Genomic DNA, 21,394 nt, shown 5'->3' with positions numbered 1-21,394 from the left:
CCTCCTCCTCCTCCTCCTCCCCCTCCTCCTCCTCCCCCCCCTCCTCCCCCTGCAACTCCCCTCCTCATACAGAGCCTGAAGGAAGGCTGTGGTGGACTCTGCAGTCTAGGAAGAGATTCCTCACAGAACTCAATAGCGCTGTCATCCTGATCTTAGGCTTCCAGAATTCATAACTATGCAAATATGCAACTCTCATTAAGTGCTGTGGATCCATGCACCAGTAGGCTCATGCCTGTTATCCCAGCTTCTCAGGAGGCTGAGACCTGGAGAATCATAGTTTGAAGAGAGTCCAGGCAGAAAAGTCCTGAAAACCAGAAAAAATGCCAAACTGAAGGAGTGGCTTAAGTGGTAGAGCCTCAGCCTTGACTAAGAGCCATTGCTCAAGGCCTTGACTTCAAGCTCAGTATCAGACATAAAAAGTATTGCATAATCAATCTCTGAACTGCAAAGAAGAGTATTTCTTTGATATATACTATAATTCACCATTTAACTAAAATTACAGCTTTTTATCTTTTTTTTTAAACAAACAAAAAGTGAAAGTAACCAAAAGTGTCTGGTCACCTGAACAAAAAGACAGAAGTGCTGGCATGAGGGTGAGCAGACCTTAACTTTCACTGACTATCTTCTGCTCTTTGACTTTAGGCACAATTTGTTTCTGATATCTTTGAGCTTCAGCATTCAGCAGCATACTTCTATAGAGTCATATATGCCACACTTTGCAATGTAATATTTATATCCCTTTCTTATTTTGAAAAGAATTTGAACATATGGCAAGAGATGTGACCTGTCCTGTCCTACTGTTGTCTCTGGCAGGCAGACAAGTAAATCATTAAATTGATGAGGGTATTTCAGGTCATGGCTAACCTTCACAGCTTTAACCCGACCTTGCTTTGTCTTTCTCTCTTTCTCCATCCTTCCCTCTCTCCTTCCCTCCCCCTCCCTCTGAGTAATGTTTTATCTCCCTTTTCTTGTACAGAATTTTGCCGGATTGACAAGCCCCTTTGTGACAGTGAGGATGAGAAGCTAAGCTTTGAAGCAGTCCGCAACATCCACAAGCTGATGGATGATGATGCCAATGGTGATGTGGATGTGGAAGAAAGTGATGAGGTGAACTTCTTACTTGCCTTGTCTCTCTTCTCTTTATGTGTGTAACAATCCCTGAAAGCTGCCTAGAGTATTCCCCCTGGGAAGATGCGCTCTGCTGGCTTGTTCTCTGGGAACTCATTCCCACTGGGCAAGGTGACTCTCAGCAGAATAGCTCTCTTAAGAGCTAGCCAGGCAGACTGCAGTCTTGTGCTTGTGTCTGTGCCTACTGGCTAGTACCATTACACTGACTACCATGTTATTTGGGAGAGAGTTTTCCTGAGCTGTTCCCTATAATTTCCTTAGTTTTAAAAAAAACAGTTATTAATCCAGGGCCTCATACTTGCTAGGCAGGCACTCTATCACTTGAGCCATAGCCCCAGCCCTTTTTTTTGTTTTAGTTATCCTTTGGGTAGGGTTTCACTTTTTTTTTTGATGGTGTGGGGCTTGGGACCAGCTTCAGACCTCAATCCTGCATTCTACAACCTCCTTCATATCTGGGATGACAAGCGTGTACCATCTTCCTTTTTGAGTTGAAGTCTTGCTGACTTTTGAACTGTGATTCTTCCAGTCTCTGCCTCCCTAGTAGCTGGTATTGTAGGGATGAGCCACCACATCAACCTCTCTGATCTGTGGTGTAATCCTGCTGTTTCAGTCTTTATTCAGCCTATGATGGCATGTGGGGAAAAAAAGCAAAACAAATCCCACCTAAGGGAGCTTCATACTTTACTTTGGAGATATAGTTGCAGGAGCTAGTTTGACTGGTCCAGATAGACCAAAGGAACTAGAGTAATCTCTAAATGGGTAAAGCTCTGTTATTCTGTGAAAAGATTGAAAGGTTTCATGATTTCAAGCACAATATGAACAAGCCATTTGGTGAAGCTTCCAAGTTATGCCAAATCTTCACAGTGATATACTGTGTATTATAAGAGTCTAGTCTCTCACCTTTGCTGGCTGTACATTTGAGTTTTGGATGTCACATTGTCAGAAGGACTTAGAATTGCAAGGACTATACATAGAGAGGTAACATAAATGAAGAAGAGTATGAAAATATGTTATCAAGAGCATTCAGCATAGTTAAGTATTATTAAGTATTATGTATGTGCCATTTACTGTACTAGGTAGAAAGATGAGATAGCATATCAGACAAATATATTATGTCTTCATACATTTTATGGTCTAGAGAAGAAAGTTGAGCCTGAAGGAGACTGTTAGTTTTTTTATTTTATGAAAAAAACAACTTATGAGAAAAGAAAATTAGGGGAGGAGGGATCATTGTGGCATATAATTTTAACAGTTTCAGCCATGGTCGGTTGTTTCATTGTTTCTGGGCCTGTGGTGAGTCAGAATCATCATGGCTGGAGCACATGGCAAAGAAAAGCTGCTTATCTCCTGGCAGCCAGGAGAGGACAGAGAGGGAGGGTCTGGGGAACAAGATACATCTTCATAGGCCAGATAGTATTAAGCATTTTCATAGAGTCATCCAGTTTTCTTAACATAAAGTTGATTTCATTACCAGGGAAAGGAATCTTGGCAATACTAAGCATTTTGTTTAAGGAAATGCTGGATGTGAGTTTAGATCTGAATTCAAAGTCCATCTGTTTAAGTTCTGCTATATTGTTTCTTTTATTCTTAGGGCAAATCCAAGTGGGGAAAGTAATAAGCACACATAGTAGTCTTCTAAAATAAAAAAAATTGCTTAATACTTAGAGCAATTTGTTACAGGAGAAGCTTCTTTATTAAATATTGAGCTACTTGTCATTGAAGATGGGCAAATAGAAAACAGAACTCTGTTAACTGGTCAGCAGAAGGAATTCTTCTGTTAGGATGAAACATGTAATATATAAGGAATTTAAGGAGAGAGATAGAATGGGTAAGTCTAGCTGAGCAAGAACCAGTGTGAACAAAGGTATAGAGATGGTATGGTGAGTTGGTTTAGTTAGAAAGACTGTGATAGAAAAATCATCAGAATATTTAAAGTATAGCCCAGGAAATCAGGTTGAAATATGTAAACTTTTGTTGAAATAGTCAATAATAAGTTCTTGAACAAGAATGACCACCACAATGAAAGTATCTGAATTTTGTAATCCTAGCCACCTCAGGTGGCTGAGGTTTGAGGATCACAATTTGAAGCTAGCCTGGGCAGACAAATCTGAGATTCATCTCCAGTTAACTAGCAAAAAGCTGTAAGTGGAGCTGTGGCTCAAGTAGTAGAAAAGCTTAAGTGAAAGTGCATGGCTCTGAGTTCAAAGCTCAGTACTGGCACAAATAAAAAAGTATCTGAACTTCTGGTTATATTTAGAAGTGTCATTGGTCTCCAAAGGGGGTCAAAATTTGTTTTGTCTATGTGAAGAATAGTCATGTTTGATGGGGAGTGAAACCTAGAGGTGTCCTGATCACTGCTCCCGGGCATTGCCCTAGGATGGTAAGGGAAGCACAACTGTTAAAAGGTGATATAATCCAAGATCTATAAATGCCTGGATATCTTTGTCATCCACTCCTCCTTTTTCACATTCTGTTGAATTGCTTTGTCAATGAGGGAAGGAAGAAAATGTTCTTTTTAGAGGAATGTTACCACAACAAAAATTTCATCAGCACAAACTGTTCAAAAATAACACAAAAGCTGTCATCCTGCTCTTCTTTGAGCCAGTGGTGAGATGTTCTTTTTCAGCATAGCTTCTGCCTTGCCTTGCTTCCCCTGCTTTCTGCTGCAACCCCAGGCCTCTTGTGGTTGCAAAGGCCTGCTAGTTTGGGTTTTACAATCACAGGCTACTGTCCTGGAGAGAGTAGTAAAATATACATGCTTAATTCCATCCAACCATACATGAGACAGCCTTGGCATTTGGGATCTAACTAGAAAGTTGGGTAGATAACTCAGAGCCTAGAATATTAGGTAATGAATGGTGAGGTATTATGAGAAACTGGTTATGTTGGCTGTCAAAGACCTGCGATTTTATGATCCATCTAAAACCATTGTTGATTACCCTAGTACCTTAGTAGAAATTTAAAGTTACGCTCTATTAAGATCTCATTTACTCAGTCTCATATTGGCAAGTTTTCCAGGTAACTAAAGTGAACTTGAGGGCTAAATGTTAAAACTTTTTGCCATTTTTGGCCACAAAAATGAGTAACTTACACCTCTAATCCTAGCTATTTGAGAAACGTAGACTGGGAGAATTGCCAGCTGTGGGGAAAATGTTCTTGAGACCCCTATCCCAACCAGTAGCTAGATGAAGTGATATGTACCTGTCATTCCAGCCATATAGGAGGCCAAGATTATGAGAAGATTGTGGTTCCAGGTCAGTCTGGGTGAAAATGATTGAGATATCCTAACTCAGTAGAAAAAGATGGATTGGTGGCATGTGTCAATTCTCAGCTATGAAAACAGGAGGATTGTGGTCCAGGCCTGCCTGAACAGATCAAAACCCTTTTTCAAAAATGACTAGAGAAAAATGTCTGGAAGTGTGGCTTAAATGGTAGAGCACCTGCCTACTACTTATGAAGCCATGATTTCAAACCCTAGTTCTTACGTACAACAATTTTTTTTAATTTTTATTTTTTATTGTGAAAATACTGTACAGAGGGGTTACAATTAGATGGGCAAAATAATGAGTGCATTTCTTATCAAGCATTGTAGCTTCCTCCTTTGTTTCCCCTTCCCATCCCTTCCCAGCCTCCCCCCACCCCCTTACAAAAAATTTTTTAAGCCATTTTTTTGGGGGTTCGGTCGTGGGGCCCGAACTCTGGGCCTGGGCGCTGTCCCTCAGCTCTTCAGCTCAAGGCTAGCGCTCTACCACTTGAGTCACAGCGCCACTTCCAGCTTTTTTCTTTTTGCTTATGTGGTGCTGAGGAATGAAACCCAGGGCCTCAGGCATGCAAGGCAAGCACTCTACCACTGAGCCACCTTCCCAGCCCCTTTTAAGCCATTTTTGAAGTAAGTCTTTCTTTTTACAGACTACTGTAACCAGAGTGTTAGCTTTCTTTGTATCAAAGTATGTATGTTATCATATTAGTACCTACCGCTTGAGCCACAGCGCCACTTCCTCCAATGTGATTATTGTGCTTGCTTCTTACAGTTTTTTCCTTCTCTCATTCATTCTTATTGACTAATTGCTATATTTAATCTACCAAGAGATGTGAAATGAGGCTTAGCTAAACTGAGACTTAGATATTTTGTGGAAAATAGTAATCATTTGTTGGAGAGGGTCAGGTAGTCTGGCTATTCAAATGCTGTTTTTACCTTTTCTGGAGAGCAGAAGCAGTATATAGTAGGTTCATCAGATAAGCAGATTGGCACTGTTGGTATTGGTCTTTTCTGGCAAAGCTAGCTGGAGGTTCTGCCAAGTTAGCAGTCTGAGCATTCATGACTTACGTTCTTCACAGATCTGTGGTGACAACACTGCCCATAGTCAAAGGTGTGCTGTGGTGTGGAACTGTCAGATTGTCTTCATAGTCTAAGGTGGTCATACAGTACTCTGCTTAATTGGATCAGTCTTAGAGAAAGGTGTTATTTTCTTTTCTGGACTGTAAATATAAAATGAAAGTATTTACTCAGTCATTAAACAAATACGGTATTTTTTTTTTTTTTGTGCCCGTACTAGGGCTTGAACTCAGGGCCTAGGAGCTCACTGCAAGCTTTTTTACCCAAAGTTAGTACTCTACCACTTGAGCCACAGCTGCACTTTGAGGCTATTTGGCCTGAAATTAGAGTCTCACAAACTTGCCTGCATGGGTTGGCTTGTGATCCTCAAATCTCAGCCTCCTTGAGTAGGTAGTATTTCAGGCATGCCTTGCTTAAACAAAAAAAAAATTAATACCGATTTATATGCCAGGTATTGATTAAGAAGGCTTGAGATTCCTTGGTGAGCAAAGTAGATAAGATTTGTGTTTATGGGCTGAGAAGGTGGCTCAGTGGTAGAGTGCTTGCCTTGCATGCATGAGGCCCTGGGTTCGATTCCTCAGCACCACATAAACATTAAAAAAAAAAGCCGGAAGTGGCGCTGTGGCTCAAGTGGTAGAGCACTAGCCTTGAGCTGAAGAGCTGAGGGACAGTGCATAGGCCCAGAGTTCAGGCCCCACTACCCCAAAGAATAATAAAAAATATAGCTTACCACAGGCTGCCAGAAATTCTACTTCTGGCTATTGACCCTACAGAAGAATTTACATTTAAATTCATGGAGGGGGGCAGGGCATGGATTCAAACTCATAGTCTTCACCTTGCTAGACAGATGCTCTACCACTTGAGCAAGCCCCAGGTTTTTGATTTTTGTTTTGCTGTTAGTTACTTTTCTTATAGAGGCTTTTTGTTCAGGGCTGGACTCTAATCACAATATTTCTGCCTATACTTTTTCTGAGCATGGGTGCCACAAGCATCTACTACCTTTCCTACATTATTGGTTGAGAAGGGGTCTTACTAATTTTTTTTTCTGCCAGGGGGCCTCAGCCTGTAAAACTCCTGAGTAGCTTGGTTTAAAGACATGTGCCACCATGCCTGGCTGATATTTTTGTTTGTTTGTTTTTTTGAGACCTATTCTTCCAAAGTCCACAGTGGCATGGAACTCATGTAACCCACACTGGCCTCCAGCTTGTCATCCTCCTGCCTCAGCTTCTTGAGAGCTAGCATGTTAACTTGTCCATGAATATTTATAGCAGCTTTAGTCACAATCTTAAAAAAATGAACCAACCCAAATGTTCATCTGTTGTGAATGGATAACCAAAATATGAAAAATTACTCAGCTATAAAAAGGAATGAACATTTTTTTTTCCTGTATGTGTACCAGTCCTGGGGCTTGAACTCTGGCCTGGGTGTTGTTCCTGAGCTGCTTTTGCTCAAGTCTAGTGCTCCACCACTTATGCCTTTTCTGGTAGTTTAATGGAAATAAGCTGGGCTGGCTTTGAACCATGATCCTTAGCTCTCAGCCTCCTGAGTAGCTAGGATTACAGGTGTGAGCCACCAGCGCCCAGCAGGAAGGAACTGTTGTAGCATACTACATAGATAAATCTCAGAGACGTGATGCTGAGTGAAAGAAACCAGTCTCAAAACTTACATACTTTATGATTCCATTTTTATGGTAATTTGAGGAAGGCAGAGTCTATAGGGATGGAACTAATGTCAGTAGTTACCAGGTTAGCAATGTAGTGGAAGTTTGACTGTAAAGCTTGAAGGGATTTATTGGATAAAAGAATTATCCTTTGCCTATCCAGGTGTTAGAGGCTATTATGTGACTCTAAATATGTATTAGGACACATAGAACTATATACACACACAAAGTTAATTTTGTATATTAACTAAAAGAGTTTCCAGCATAGTATCTGACTTACAATTCAAGTTTAGTAAGTGCGAGTTACTTTTCTTTTTCCCTTTCCTCCCTATATCTGTTTCCTCTACATATCTGACAGTTGTATTTAGCATAAGTCTGATTGGTGTGTTTCTCTTACCAAATTGTGAACTCTGTTAGGACAGGGACTGGCTTTTGTCACAGTTGTTGTATAGCCTGTAACAGAGAATGTACTTAATAACTGTGTCAAATAAATGACCAGTGCCACTATAGTAACAGTATCAGGCTAACATAGGAGTTCTGAGTAAAGATGTGCTCATTTTGGGAGGTGAGAAATGAGTAGGAAGTAGAATGAACCCAGGAAGTTCTGCACATCTACGTATGATTCTGTTAGTACCTATCTCTGCTGGTGAAGTATATACAGTGTGCGCTGGAGGCACACACACCTGACTCTGCTTCCTTATATTAGCTGTGGGAACTTGGAAAGTTACATAATCTCTACCATCCTGTCTCTTAATATTAGCAATTAGAGTAATAATGAAGTTAGGTATCTTATAAAATTTTTGCAAAGATTAAATGAATAGTGCATATGTTACCTTGTGCAATGCCTGATGCATATACAAAGTTTAGCAAAAGTTTTTGTGGTTATTTTCTTCTTGTCATCAGAAAGAGCATACATTTTGATGAAAACAGGTCTGCATTCAAAATTTTGTTTTGCCACTTACTGGCTGTGACTGTAGACAAATAACTTGTCAGTAGGGTCTACTTTTTTTGAGCTGTCTGAGAATAACTATTTTCAGGATTGGCGATAGTTTAATGTATGCAAAACCCTAAGCTAAATACCTGGCACATGATAGGTGCTAACTCCATGTTCCCCTCCCCCCTAATATGACAATAAGTTAGTGAGAGTTGGCCTATTTAACAGTAGCTCTAAATTAGGGCTAGGGATTCAGCTCAGTGGTGGGGCACTTGCCTCACATGGAAAGGCTCTGGGATCCATCCCTACCACCATACAGTAACAAAAGAGCAACAACCAATTCTTAAAACAGGAGACAGTTGGGCTAACAAGGAAGACGCAAGAGGATGAATACAGTCAAAATAGATTGCATTTATGAAATCAGAACAATAAAGCCCATTGAAATTGTCTTGGGAAGGGAGAAGGGAGATGATAGGATGGGTTAGCTTGATTGGACTGTATTGTAAACACATACAGAAAGCTAACAATGAAATCCCTCCCCTTTAACTAATGTAAGCTTAACTAAAAAAGATAAGAACCTCCTAAATACATTCATACATACATACATAAACAATCTGTTGTCTTGACCTTGTACTTCCAGTCTATGAGCAACAAATCTTCTCGTGGTGTCTCTGTGTGTGTGTGTGTGTGTGTGCACGCGCGTGCGCGCGTGCCCAAAATAACAACATCAACAAGAGTTCCAAACAAATTTTGTCATCATCCTGTGACGCCCTCAGCAGTGTGGCTGACTTGATTAGGGTTAGGGTCAGGACATTACCAGAGGCAGTTATGTTATTTCCTGTAGTGTTGATGTTAAGGAAGAGGTAATAACAGAACAAGGACATGTGTTTCTAAAAGCTACTGTTTCTCTAGAAGCTCATTTAGTCTTCTACCTATGCTTCTGTATTTTCTCAAAGGTTTGGGGTTAGATAGGCATCCAGTGGCTCATGCCTGTAATCTTAGCAACTCAGGTGGCTGAGACCTGGAGGATTGCAATTAGAAACAATTTCTGGCAGAAAAGTCTGTGAGAGACTCCATTTCTAAAAACCAATCAGCAAAAAGCAGGGCCAGAGATGTGGCAGAAATGGTAGAGCACCAGTTGAACAAGTAAGCCATGCTGTATATGTGTGTGTTGGGGGCGAGGGGAGGATTGGAGGTGGGCAGGGAGATCTGGCTTTAATGGAAGGTCTGAGTGAGATCTAATTTTTCCTTACCCATTAGGGAAGATAGATGATTTTGAGCAATAAGGTCATTTTATAGTACTGTTATGAGATGTACTTAGACTTTTACTTGGATAAAAGCAAACTTCTTTCCTCTTGTTTTCCTTGTCCCACCAAGTAGGAGAAGGGTAGGTCCTGGGAGGCAGTGAGAGTGGAGCAGTGTTGGAACCTGGCACCAGTTGGAATGTGAAGAGCATAGTCATCAAATTCACTTGCAGTAATCCAAAAGGCCAGCAGAAACTAAACTTGACATGAAGAAGTGTGTAGGGAGAGGAGGGAAAGTCAAGTGCTGTGGTTAGCATGGGTTAATCTAAATGAAAGTGAGCAGCAGGGTTATGTATGAAAGTTATTACCATGACTGGGAACTATTGTTACTTCTTGGGCTTTGGGCCTCATTTCCTTTATCCAGATAACTATAACACTATGCTGGAAAGGGATTATTTCTGCCATGTACCAAGTCTTGTGCTGGCTGATTACATATGCAGCATTCAGTTCTCAAATATTCTGTGAGCTAGGTGCTATTAATTCCATTTAAAGATTATTAAACTAGGCCAGGCATGGTGGTGCATGCCTACAATCCTAGCACTTGGGACCTGAAGCAAAAGGATTTCAATCAAGTTCCAGGGCAGCCTGAACTGAATAGAAAAATTATATTTCAAACACACACACACACACACACACACACACACACACACACACACACACACATCTTGATTATTAAACTCTAAATCAGTGACTTTTGCTTATTTAAAATTAATCTAAATTCTATCCTGCCCTCAGGTCTCTCACAATCTGGTGGTAGCTGATCTGACTAGTTCACATTATGCCACATTCATTCCCTTACTCTATGCTACAGCTATGCCAAACATGTTCTTCATATCCAACTCTTGTACCCTTGCTCCAGATAAATGTTTATCTTGGCATCCTCTGCCTCCCATTTTGCCTCCACCGAGGCCTAGATCAAGTTTCTCATACTCAGCATTATTAGTATTTTAGGCCATATAGTTCTTCACTATGGGGAGCTGTCTCTGTGTGCAGCTAGAAGCTTCCTTTCTCTGCATACTGTATTCCAGCAGCAAATCTCTCTTCTATAACCTTTGTAGCTGTTACAATTGTTAATTTCCCTGGGAAAAAGAATTAGCCTCAGTTGAAAACTTCTAGTCTAGATTAATGTTTCTTCTAAGAAGACATGTCTACTGTGGAAAATAATCCTTCACCTTTGGGGTCTCTAGCGTACATAGCCTGAACCTCCCATTTGACATGTGGCTCTGTTCTGCATTGTAATTTAGACTTTGAGATCCTCTGAGGGCAAAGAACCAGGGCTTTCGGTTGTTAAGTATTTATCCTTTATGGCAGATTTTTGTTATGTAGCCCCAACTGACTGAACATAGAATCTTTTTTCCTCAGCCTCCCCAATGCTGGGATTGTAGGTTTGTGTCACCATGCCTGGCAAAAAATCAGGTTTTATTCTTCTGTTTCTCCTACAGTGTTCGATGCAGCCCTTAGATATAAAGGTACCGAGATGAATTATTTTGAATTTTGAACTTGAGTAAGAAAACAGAGTTGCTTGGTCAGTGTTATGGGGATAGAGTACTTTGGATTTATGAACTTCTCCTTAGGCAAGATTTATGAACTTCTTAAGAAAGAAGTTATTTATGGGTTTATGAACTTCTTAGGAAAGAAGTTGAGTCAATGTGGGTTGTTTCTCTAGAGTTTCTCAGTTCTGGGCTCCTGATATATTAGTGTATGTATGACCTGTAGATATGTCTATCTCTCTCTTTTCTGACCTCTCTTCCCAGTATTTGAATCGTGTGCAGAATCTGGCTGGAGGCCAAATCACTTTAGTTAAACAATAAGAAAGACTCAGAGAAAAGCCAAGTAGAGGGATATAGATACACAATAAAAAGATGCTGAAAATGCTGAAAGGCGATGTGGAAAGCAGAAGTATAAGCTTTGGGGGCAAGAAAGATGATGTTGGGAGGTATTCTTTCCCCAATGATTATGCATATGACCTTGGAAAACTTCTGAAACTTCATGAACTATTATTTCCTCACTGTAAATGGGAGTAGCAATTACATCCTTAAAAGGATTATGGCAATGATGAATTGAAGGCGCCCAGCCTGTGGTCTAGTTTATAGTGCAGAATTATAGTTTCTCCTCCTATTATCACTGCTACTATATGCTAGGCTTGTGCTAGTCACTCTGACATACACTTCTCTCATGCAGTCTTTTTAATTTAATTTTTTCCACATTTTTATTAGTATCAATTAATCATACAAGGATGTTTTATTTGAACATGTCCATATCTACCTACAGTGTATTTTGATCAGATTCACCTCCCCTTATCATGCAATCTTTATAATAAACATATCAGGAAAATATTAATTTTTCTCATATAATCAAGAAAACATATTGAAATAGTTCTTATATATTTTTAATTATTGTTTCTCAGATTGGCATCAAGCTGGTAATAGTGTTCTAAAGTTAGATTGTAGAGATGATTTCATTATATTCTCCTTGGATATACTAAAAACTACTAAGTCTTACACTATAGTAGGTATGTGCATTATATCTCATATTAAAAAATATATCAGCTGGCATCTGTGGCTCATGCCTGTAATCCTAGCTACTCAGGAGGCTGAGATCTGAGGATCAGGGTTTAAAGCTAGCTGAGACAATAAAGTCTCTTTTCTCACAGACTTTGAGAATTGGAACTATGGCTTAAATGGTAGAGCAACAGTCTTGAATGAAAAGGCTAAGGGACAGACAGTACTCATATAAACAGTAATGGCACAAACAGTTTTTAAAAAATGTCATTGCTCTGAGTTGTAGTAGTCACCTCCCACTAAACTTTCTGTCACCTAACCCTTACTCATTAGGGTGCAGTGACACTTTGAAAGCCACGTTGATTTCTGTCTGTATTTCTCTCCACCCAGATTTGATAGAGCTGTTGGGTTACTTCTGAGTCTGAAGTACTATTTACTACAATCAATCTGTTGTTTGGATGGATATCTATGATTTTTAAAGACACAGAATCATGAATACTGTGGCATTCTCTTTAGGAGAAGTATCTCCTTCCATCACTTTCTTTTCTTTCTTTTCTTTCTTTTCTTTTTTTCCTTCCTCTCTCCTTCCTTCTTTCCTTCTTCCTCTTCGCGCGTGCATGCGTGCGTACGTGCGTGTGTGTGTGTGTGTGTGTGTGTGGACTGGGCACTGTCCCTGAGCTTTTCTGCTCAAGACTAGCACTCTACAACTTGACTACAGTTCTACTTGCAGCTTTTTGGTGGTTAATGGGAGATAAGAGTCTCTTAGACTTTCCTGCAAGGGCTGACTTCAAACCGTAATCCTTATGTCTCAGCCTCCTGAGTAGCTAGGATTACAGGTGTGAGCCACAGGCACTGGGCCCTTCTCCCCGTTTTAAGTTGGCATTGCATTCAAGGAAGTTAAGATGTCAAAGAAGCTATAAGTAATTCCCTCTTACCCACATACCAGAGGCCTGATTCAATTTCTTGATCCTTATGTAACTCTTTGTGGAAAGGTCTCAAAGCAATCGGCCCAAGAGCCCTGATTTTGTTTCTTCAGGATTAACCTTTGTTCTCAGTCTCCCTGTGAGTCCCACTGCTTCAGTATCATTCCAAGGAGCTAGCCCAGCCCCTGGGAAGTAGAACTCTCCCTTTCATCCCTGGCTAAAAAATTCTGGGTGTAGATTTTCCTTCTTTGGCACAAGTTTGGCAGCCCTCCCACTCTTTTCTTCTTGGTGTTAGTGGTGTTTGAACTCAGGACTTCGTACTTGGTCAGCCTGATTGCTTGGCTAGTGCTCTACCATGTAACCCATGCCTTCTGCCTTGCTTTTTTCTGGGGGGTGTGCACATACGCACGTGTATCAGTTCTACTACTTACCATGACTCCATTTCTGACTGGTAGTTAATTTACAATAAACTACTAGTGAATTTTGCTGCCCTGCCTGGTTTTGAACAATGTTCCTCTGAGTTTAGCCTCCTGAGTAGCTAGGATAACAGGCATGAGCCACTGGTGTCTGACTTTCTGGTTATTCTAGACATGGAGTCTTGGAGACTTTTCTACATATGCTGGCCTTGAAACAAGATCCTCTGGATCTCAGTCTCTGCAGTAACTAAGATTACAGGTATGAACCATTGGTACTCAGTTAGCCTTTTTTTTTTCCTCAAAGTTTCACTGTATGCAAAATAAGTTCAGCTTAGTTATTTATCTGATGTAGCATTTCTCTTGCTGCAGTAATTCTTTGACCTTAGTTTTAGAAGCACCTCTCTGCTTTTCTTCTTTCTAGCTTACCATCCTAGCTCCTATCTTGCAGAACATTCTCTGCCCTTAATATAGGCTGGGTACAAACGGAAGTCTGCTTAGGTTCTTGAGACAGAATAGAGATGATCAAACCTTCATGTCATTGTTCTTCAGGTGAAATCTGCTCCTTAGGTTAAGGAAATGGCCTGGCCCCATCCTTATGAATACTTACCTATAAAGGAGCTATACCATCACTTATCGGTAGGGGCTCACAGTTTATAGATGACAACTTGGATGGAGTTCAAGTTCTGTGGTTCTGCTAATACATTCAAACCTTTCCTGCTTTGTGATTCTGTCATTTGAACTCAGGGCCTTATGCTTGCTAGGCAAGTGCTCTCTCACTTGAGCCATATTCCATGCCTTTTTTGCTTTCGTTTAATTTTCATACATAGTCTTGCATTTGCCAATGGCTGGCCTTTCAACATGATATTCTTTTTACCTCCCATATAGCCAGGAATACAGACGCATGCCACCTTGCCTAATTTTTTTTTTAGATAGATCTCACAAACATTTTTGCTTAGCTGGCCCCGAACTACAATCATCCTGTCTTTGCCTCCTATACAGCTGGGATTATAAGAGTATACTACCATTCCAGCTCTGTCCTATTTTTTTTTTTTTTTTTGTTGGTCATGGGGCTTGAACTCTGGGCCTGAGTGCTGTCCCTCAGCTCTTCAGCTTAAGGCTAGTGCTCTACCACTTGAGCCACAGCGCCACTTCCGGTTTTCTGGTGGTTTACTGAAGATAAGAGTTGCACAGACTTTCCTGCCTGGGCTGGCTTTGAACTGTGATCCTCAGATCTCAGCCTCCTGAGTAGCTAGGATTACAGATGTGAGCCACCAGTGCCCAGCTTCAGTCCTAATTTTTTTTGGGGGGTCAGTTTCTTAGAATAAACTATTTGGACAGGAGTATGTATGTATGCATGCATTTATGTATTCATTCATGTTTTTTGAGACAGGCTCTTGGTCTGTACACAGAGCTAGCAAGAGCTTTCCTGCTCTCAGTCTCTAGAGTGTTGTGATCACAGCATGTGATTACAGTGCTCTCCATGCCTAGCTAAGTTTACTCATGAGATGGACTGTTTCTGTGCTGTCCAGGATGATCACAAACTCCTAGGTTCCAGTGATCCTTCTTTCTCAGCCTCCCAAGTAGCTGGGACTTTATAAATGTCATCAAATACAGCTTGGATATTAAAGTTTTAGAAGTTTAAGCAGGAGCTTTGGAGTCTGACCTGAATTCAAGTCTAGTCTTGCAGTGTATTAGTTTGAAGACCTCATTTTCTTGTCTATGGTTTCAGATGAAAATGAGATAGTCTTACAATTGGAAAGCCCTTGGGCTAGAGAGGCATTTCTTTTTTTTTTTTTTTTAATTTAATTTTATTTTATTTGTGAACAAACTGTACAGAGGGGTTACAATTGCATGGGCAGGATAATGCGTACATTTCTTACCAAGCATTGCAGCCTCCTCCTTTGTTTACCCTTCCCATCCCTTCCCAGCCTCCCCCCTCCTAGAGAGGCATTTCTAGACACAAGCAGTGGCAGTAGTGCATCTTAAGTGTGTAATGGTAGTCCTTAAAGTGGACTGACTATATGAGTTTCAAGAGAGATCAAGATGGCGGTATAAAACTGGTAGTATAGCAGAAGATTCATTGTCAGCTGGCACTCAGGCAAGAGTCTCAGTTGCCAGAGAAGCTGAGCTACACATCAGAGAGAGTAAGCATAGTTTGCAATCTGTCCTAGTGCCTTAGCCAGCTACAAGATGAGGCAGCAGCTCCCCCAGATGGAATCCCTCATGTTTCGAGGAAAACCCAGACGGTGACCTGCTTTGACAGACAGGGAAATTATTTCTCACTAAGCAGGCTGTTGTTTTCCTTCCTCCCTTCTTTGTTGTGGAGTCTGTATTGTCTATGCTGGAAGGCAATCCTGTTGATGACAGGGATTTGTTATAGTCATAGGTTTTTGTTTTCTTTTTTTTTTTTGTCTTTATGTGTCTTTTTCTATTTGTGTCTTCATTTGTTTGTTTTGGTGTCAGTCCTGGGGCTTAAACTCAGAGCCTAGGTGCTATCTCTGAACTTTTTCTGCTCAAGGCTAGCATTTTACCAGTTGAGCTTCAGTTCCTCCACTTCCAGTATTTTGGGGGTTAATTGGAGATAAGAGTCTTACGAACTTTTTCCTTCCTGAGCTGCTTTTGAACCATGATCCTCAGATTTTAGCCTCCTGAGTAGCTGGGATTATAGGCACGGGTCCCTAGCAGCTGACTTTTTTGTGTTTGTTTTTATGTGAATTTTGTGTTTCTGTGAGTATGTATCCTTGTACATTTAGATATGACACTGAAGGAAGGAGAAGAACACTGAGCCCAAGGAAGGAGGAGCTAAGAGAAAGCCCATCAAGTCAGAGAACAAGGACAAAGTTAGGAGCAAAAGTATAGTATGCAGGACCAGGAAGTAAAAACACAGTCCAAAGATGCTGTTATTCTAGGCAAAATCTGGGCCTACAAAGTGGTAGGCAGATGCAAGGATCATCTTGCAGCTTCTGATCCTCCCTCCCTCCCCCTCCCTCCCTCCCTCCCTCCTTACTCCCTCCTTCCTTCTCTCTTTTCTCTCTTCTTTCTTTCTTTCTGGAACCAGGGATTGAATTCAAGCCCTTGTGTTTATTCAGCTTGTTTTCTTGGCTGGTACTCTACTACTTGAGTCAGGTCTCTAGACTGACTTTTTATTGGATTTTGGAAATAGAGTCTTGAAGAGTTATGCTTAGTCTGACTTTGAACTGTGATCCTTCAGATCTCATTTTCCTGAGTAGCTAGGATTATAGGCATGAGCCATTACAGCCCAGCTCTGACCTTTTAGGAATTGGCAGCTGAGTTCCATATGTTACTGGTATTTTTGTTTGATTTTCTCTTTGTATAGTTATTAAAATCACTCTGTGTATGCTTGTATCTATATATGTATCATATTCAGTGTACATCATAATATTAAAAGAATTGGTTTGCAATGCAATATCTAATTCATTGGATTCAAAGGATTGATTCCTTTTTATTTGTTTGTTTGAGACAAAGTTTTTCTATGTAACCCACTCTTTTTTTTTTTTGCCAGCCCTGGGGCTTGAACTCAGGGCCTGGGCACTGTCCCTGTGCTGCTTTTGCTCAAAGCTAGCTAGCACTCTACCACTTGAGCTACAGAGCCACTTCTAGCTTTTGCTGTTTATGTGGTGGTGAAGAATCAAACCCAGGGCTTCATGAATGCTAGGCAAGCACTCTACCACTAAGCCACATTCCCAGCCCTGTAACCCACTCTTATCTGGAACTTACTTTGTAATCCTGGCTGGTCTTTAACTCTTGATCTTGCCTCTTACTCTCTCCTCCCTCCATGCTGAGATTTACAGGCATATATTATTATATCTGGCTTTTTATGTGTTCTTGTTTTGTTCTCTCCTTACCTCCTTACCCCTGTTTTCTTCTTTCTCTAAATATATTTAGTGTCTTCTCTGTCCTGGGTGCTGGATATGCAAGACTAATAAGGCAGACACATTTTTCTGCCTACAAAGATTTCTTATATTATTGAGGCAGAAAGACAAATGTGTCCATTCCTGATAGGTGCAGTGACAAAATATGAACTTGGCATGCTCTGGAAATACAGAAGCCATACAAATACGTCAGGAAAGACTATAATCCTAGTTGCTCAGGAAGATGAGATCTGAAGGATCATATTTCATAGTTAACCTGAGCATAAAAATCTTCAATACTCAATTTCCAAAATAACCAGTAAAAAGTCAGAAGTGATGTCTGCACTGAATTTTGGGAAAGGAACAGTAGTCTACCTAGGGAGAGGACTGAGAAGGATGAGCCAGCTAGAAGCACAAATATGATATCCTTAGAAACCTTGAGTTAATGGCGTTTAATCTTCAGCATGGAATGTAACAGTTGGGCAAGGAGGGAGAGGCTCAAAAAGCAGGAATGAAGCACATTTGTGCCATACTGAGGAACTTGGATTTTATCCCAAACAAAATGAACTAGAAGTAAACAGAGCTGGCTGTAAATTCTGGCTGAAGGTATGTCAGGAGCAGGCGTTACAGAGGAGGTGGGACAGGAACTTTATTTTTAAAGATTAGCCAGAGTTTATCAGCTAAAAAAAAGAGAACATTCCAAGAAAGGGAAACTTTATGAACAGGAAGATAGGAGGCAAAAATGTTTGCAAGTTTGGGAGAGCCATAGGGAGATTCAAGAGATTGGTTTCTTCATATGTAAGATAGGGGCACTAGTAATGTGCACATTCAGTGAGTGGTGTGAGCATCCCCAGCCCCCCCCCCCAATAAAACCAGAACAACAAAATGAGAGTCTGTCACCACTGGCTCATGGTTATAGTCCTAGCTACCCAGGAGACTGAGATCTGAGGATCACAGTTTAAAGCCATCCTGGGAAGAAAAAGTCCAGAGATCTTATCTCCAATTAATCATCAAAAAAACTGAAAGTAGAGCACTAGCTTTGATAGCACTCTGGCCCTAAGTTCAAGTCCCAGTAAAGGCATAAAAAATGAATATAGAGAATCCAGCTTTCCATGTAGTTTGGGATGACAGGATCACACTACTCTGCCCAGCTAGGGATTGAGAAGGGGTTCTATTGAACTTTTTTGCCTGGTCTGGACTCAAACTTTGACCTCTTCCCCATTCTTAGCCTTGTAGGTGGCTAGAATTACAGGCATGAGCCATCAATATCTGGCTAGGACCACTGCTTTAAAAAAACAAACCAAACAACTGCTTTTAGTGATAAGAAACATAAAAGTAATTTTAAGGTGGCATAAATTTCGATGTAGAGTTGATAGCAACATGAACAGGATTTTTTTTCATACAAGCTCATGTTTTTTATTTTAAAATTACAAGTAGTATGTGTTAATTTTATAAAATGGGAGCCTTCATTATGGTATGTCTGTATATACATACATTTAATCATTTTACCCTCTTTTTATTTCCCTTCCCTTTTTCAGCTTTCCTACTTTTTGTTATTTTTGGCATTATTGGAATTTGAACTCATACTCAGGGCCTTACACTTTAGATAGGTAGGTAAGCACTCTACTACTTGAGCTACAGTCTCTTCCTTTTGGGCTTTAGTTATTTTTTAGTTATTAGCTGTGTTTTTGCCTCAGACTGCTATCCTGCTACCTATGCTTCCTGAGTAGCTGGGATTATAGGCTCAAGCCACTGCACCCAGCTCACATATGGCTTTTTTGTTTGTTTTTGGTTGGTCATGGTTTTTGGTTGAACTCAGGGCCTAGGTGCTGTCCCTCAGCTCTTCAGCTCAAGGCAAACACTCTACTACTTGAACCACAGGGCCACTTCCAGTTTTCTGGTGGTTTATTGGCGATAAGAGTTTCACAGACTTTCCTGCCCTGGCTGGCTTTGAACTGTGATCCTCAGATCTCAGCCTCATGAGTAGCTAGGATTACAGGCGTGAGCCGCTGTCACTCGGCTCACAGATAGTTTTAAATGAACTTCATTGTGAACTTTTCATCTGATGTACTTTGATCATTTTATCCTTCCTTTTTCTTTTTCCTTTTCTTTCCCTCCCATCTTCCACTGGTACTCTTGCTATTGATGAAATATGTAAGAATCTATTGCCAAATCTAAGGTTATAGTTACATACTCCTGATTTTATTCCAAGATTTAAGGAAATTCGAAGCTTAACATGCATCAGTTTTAAATATTTTCACCTAGAACATGCTTTTCCTACAACTTTCTCAGTTGAAGGTGCCTCCATTGTTTGAATTACTTAGGCTGAACCCATTCTTAATGTGTAATTCCTCTTACACCAAATCCATTGGTAAATATGCCCCAAATACATTTTTTACTACTTCTCAACTGTAGGTACCAAAGCTTTATAATCTCCTAACAGTTAACCAACCATACAATTTTCTCTATTTTCAATATAGCAACCAGTGAGTTTTCTTTTCTTTTTGAAATACATACCAGATCATTGCACTCCTTTGCTCCAAACTCTGAAATAACTCTATGTTTCACTCAAGGTGAAAACTACAGAGTCAACAGAATCTTGTTTGATCTGGCTCCTACTCATCATTTTGTTTTCTTTCCTACTTCCATCCTTCCTGGTTCCTTACTTTAACCACATTCCTTCCTGTCTCTCAAATACTCTGCTTCAGGGCCTGATTCTAGCTCCTATCTATACTTGGAATAATCTTACCCCAGATACATATTTCACAAACTTCTTCATGTCCTAAATACCTTGTAATTTCTCATATTTATTTTATCCACCAGAACTGTTTCAGAACTCCCCATTTAATAGTGAAAATTATACTTTTTGTCCTGCTCTTGGCTGCCAGGTCCTCACTAGAGTGTGTGTGTGTGTGTGTGTGTGTGTGTGTGTGTATACGCGCGTGTGTGCGCACATGCACATATGCATGTGATTGTAAGCTCGCGTTACTTTGGTAGTATTGGGGTTGGACTCAGGGCCATGAGCTCTCACTTGGATTTCTCAAGTGGTGCTCTACCACTTGAACCACACTTTCAGCCCAGCTTTTTGCTAGATAATTAGAGATTGGGGTCTTGAAGGCTTTTCTCTCTGGCCTGGATTCAATCCTCAGTGCTTTAGATCTCAGCTTCCTGAGTAGGTAGGATTATAGCTATTAGCCATAAGTGCCTGGCTTGGGTATCATTTTTAAGTTTACATTTATTAAACAGAAATTTAAGAACTTAACATATTCTGTGTTCTGTAATTTAGCCATTTAAAAAATTATTGTCTAGACTATTATCTCTGCAAGGGCAAGGGATCTATTTTGTTTACTGTTGTGCTTCTAGCACCTTAGGTCTTCTAGCTTCTGGTCTTCTGGCTTGCCTCTTCCAGAGTAATATCTTATAAGCTAGGGTGGTGCTGCATCCAAGGTAAGCTTCTGTCTTATGAATGAGGGCTAAGCAGAAGAAAACGGGCCTGCCTCTTTGCTACAGTCACCTAGAACTGAATCCCCTAGACAGGTAACTGGGGGCAATGAGAAATGTTGATTTTCTCTGTCTATTCAGGCAGTTAACTTTCCAACTGGGAGGGAAGAGGGAGCCCTGTGTTCTTGCCTGAAGTGTTTATTCTCCACTGAGTGGGTGAGGAACAATCTTGTTTAAATACTATAGACTCTTGCTTTTCTTACTAAATTTTAGCAGATTTTATTTGCTTATATTTCTTTATTTGTTATAGTACCCTAAAGCCATTTCTAAGGACTTCACTTAAGGTAGTAGGTATTGAATTCAGTACCTTAAGCTTGCTGGTTAAGTGCTCTATATTTGAGCTATTCTCCTTGACCTTTGTGTCTTTAGTTAGTTGTAAAAAGGTCTCTATATTTTGCCTAGACTTGCCTGGGGCACTGCTTTTAACTTGTTTTTGAGATATTCTCATTAACTTTCTTGCTAGGCTGGCATCAAACTATGATCTTCCCATCTCCACCTCTTTAATAGTTGGGATTGTAGGTGTGCACTATCATACTGAACCATTTCCAGAAACTAAATGTCTGTGGAACTTATGCTATCAAGACACAGTCACTTCACTTAATATAATTTTTTCCACGTCTTTCCATTTCCTAACAAATGGGGCAATGCCATTCTTTCCGATGGAGGCATAGAATTCATCTACTGAGAGGCATCTGGGTTGGTTCCATATCTTAGCTATGGTAAATAAGGCTGCAATAAATAAACATAGTCGTGCTGGTAGCTTTAGTGTGGTCTTGTTTGTGAACATTTGGGTAAATGCCCAAAAGTGGGATTGCTGGG

At 40.4% G+C, this 21,394-nt stretch overlaps 1 protein-coding gene across 2 annotated transcripts in view; it reads left to right on the top strand.

Annotated features, from left to right (window-relative positions):
* Positions 1–21,394, top strand: part of Stim1 (stromal interaction molecule 1) — a 185,816-nt gene that overhangs the window by 97,837 nt on the left and 66,585 nt on the right. For both annotated transcript variants that reach the window (XM_013014119.1, XM_013014118.1), the window contains exon 2: positions 977–1,107. In XM_013014119.1, the coding sequence (XP_012869573.1) occupies positions 977–1,107 (131 nt within the window). The remainder of the gene's footprint in view (positions 1–976; positions 1,108–21,394) is intronic.

The sequence above is a fragment of the Dipodomys ordii genome, unplaced genomic scaffold, assembly GCF_000151885.1.
Source record: "Dipodomys ordii isolate 6190 unplaced genomic scaffold, Dord_2.0 Scaffold22, whole genome shotgun sequence".
Taxonomy (NCBI): Eukaryota; Metazoa; Chordata; class Mammalia; order Rodentia; family Heteromyidae; genus Dipodomys; species Dipodomys ordii.
Note: the sequence above shows the minus strand (reverse complement) of the source record. Positions and strands in the feature narration are given on the sequence as shown.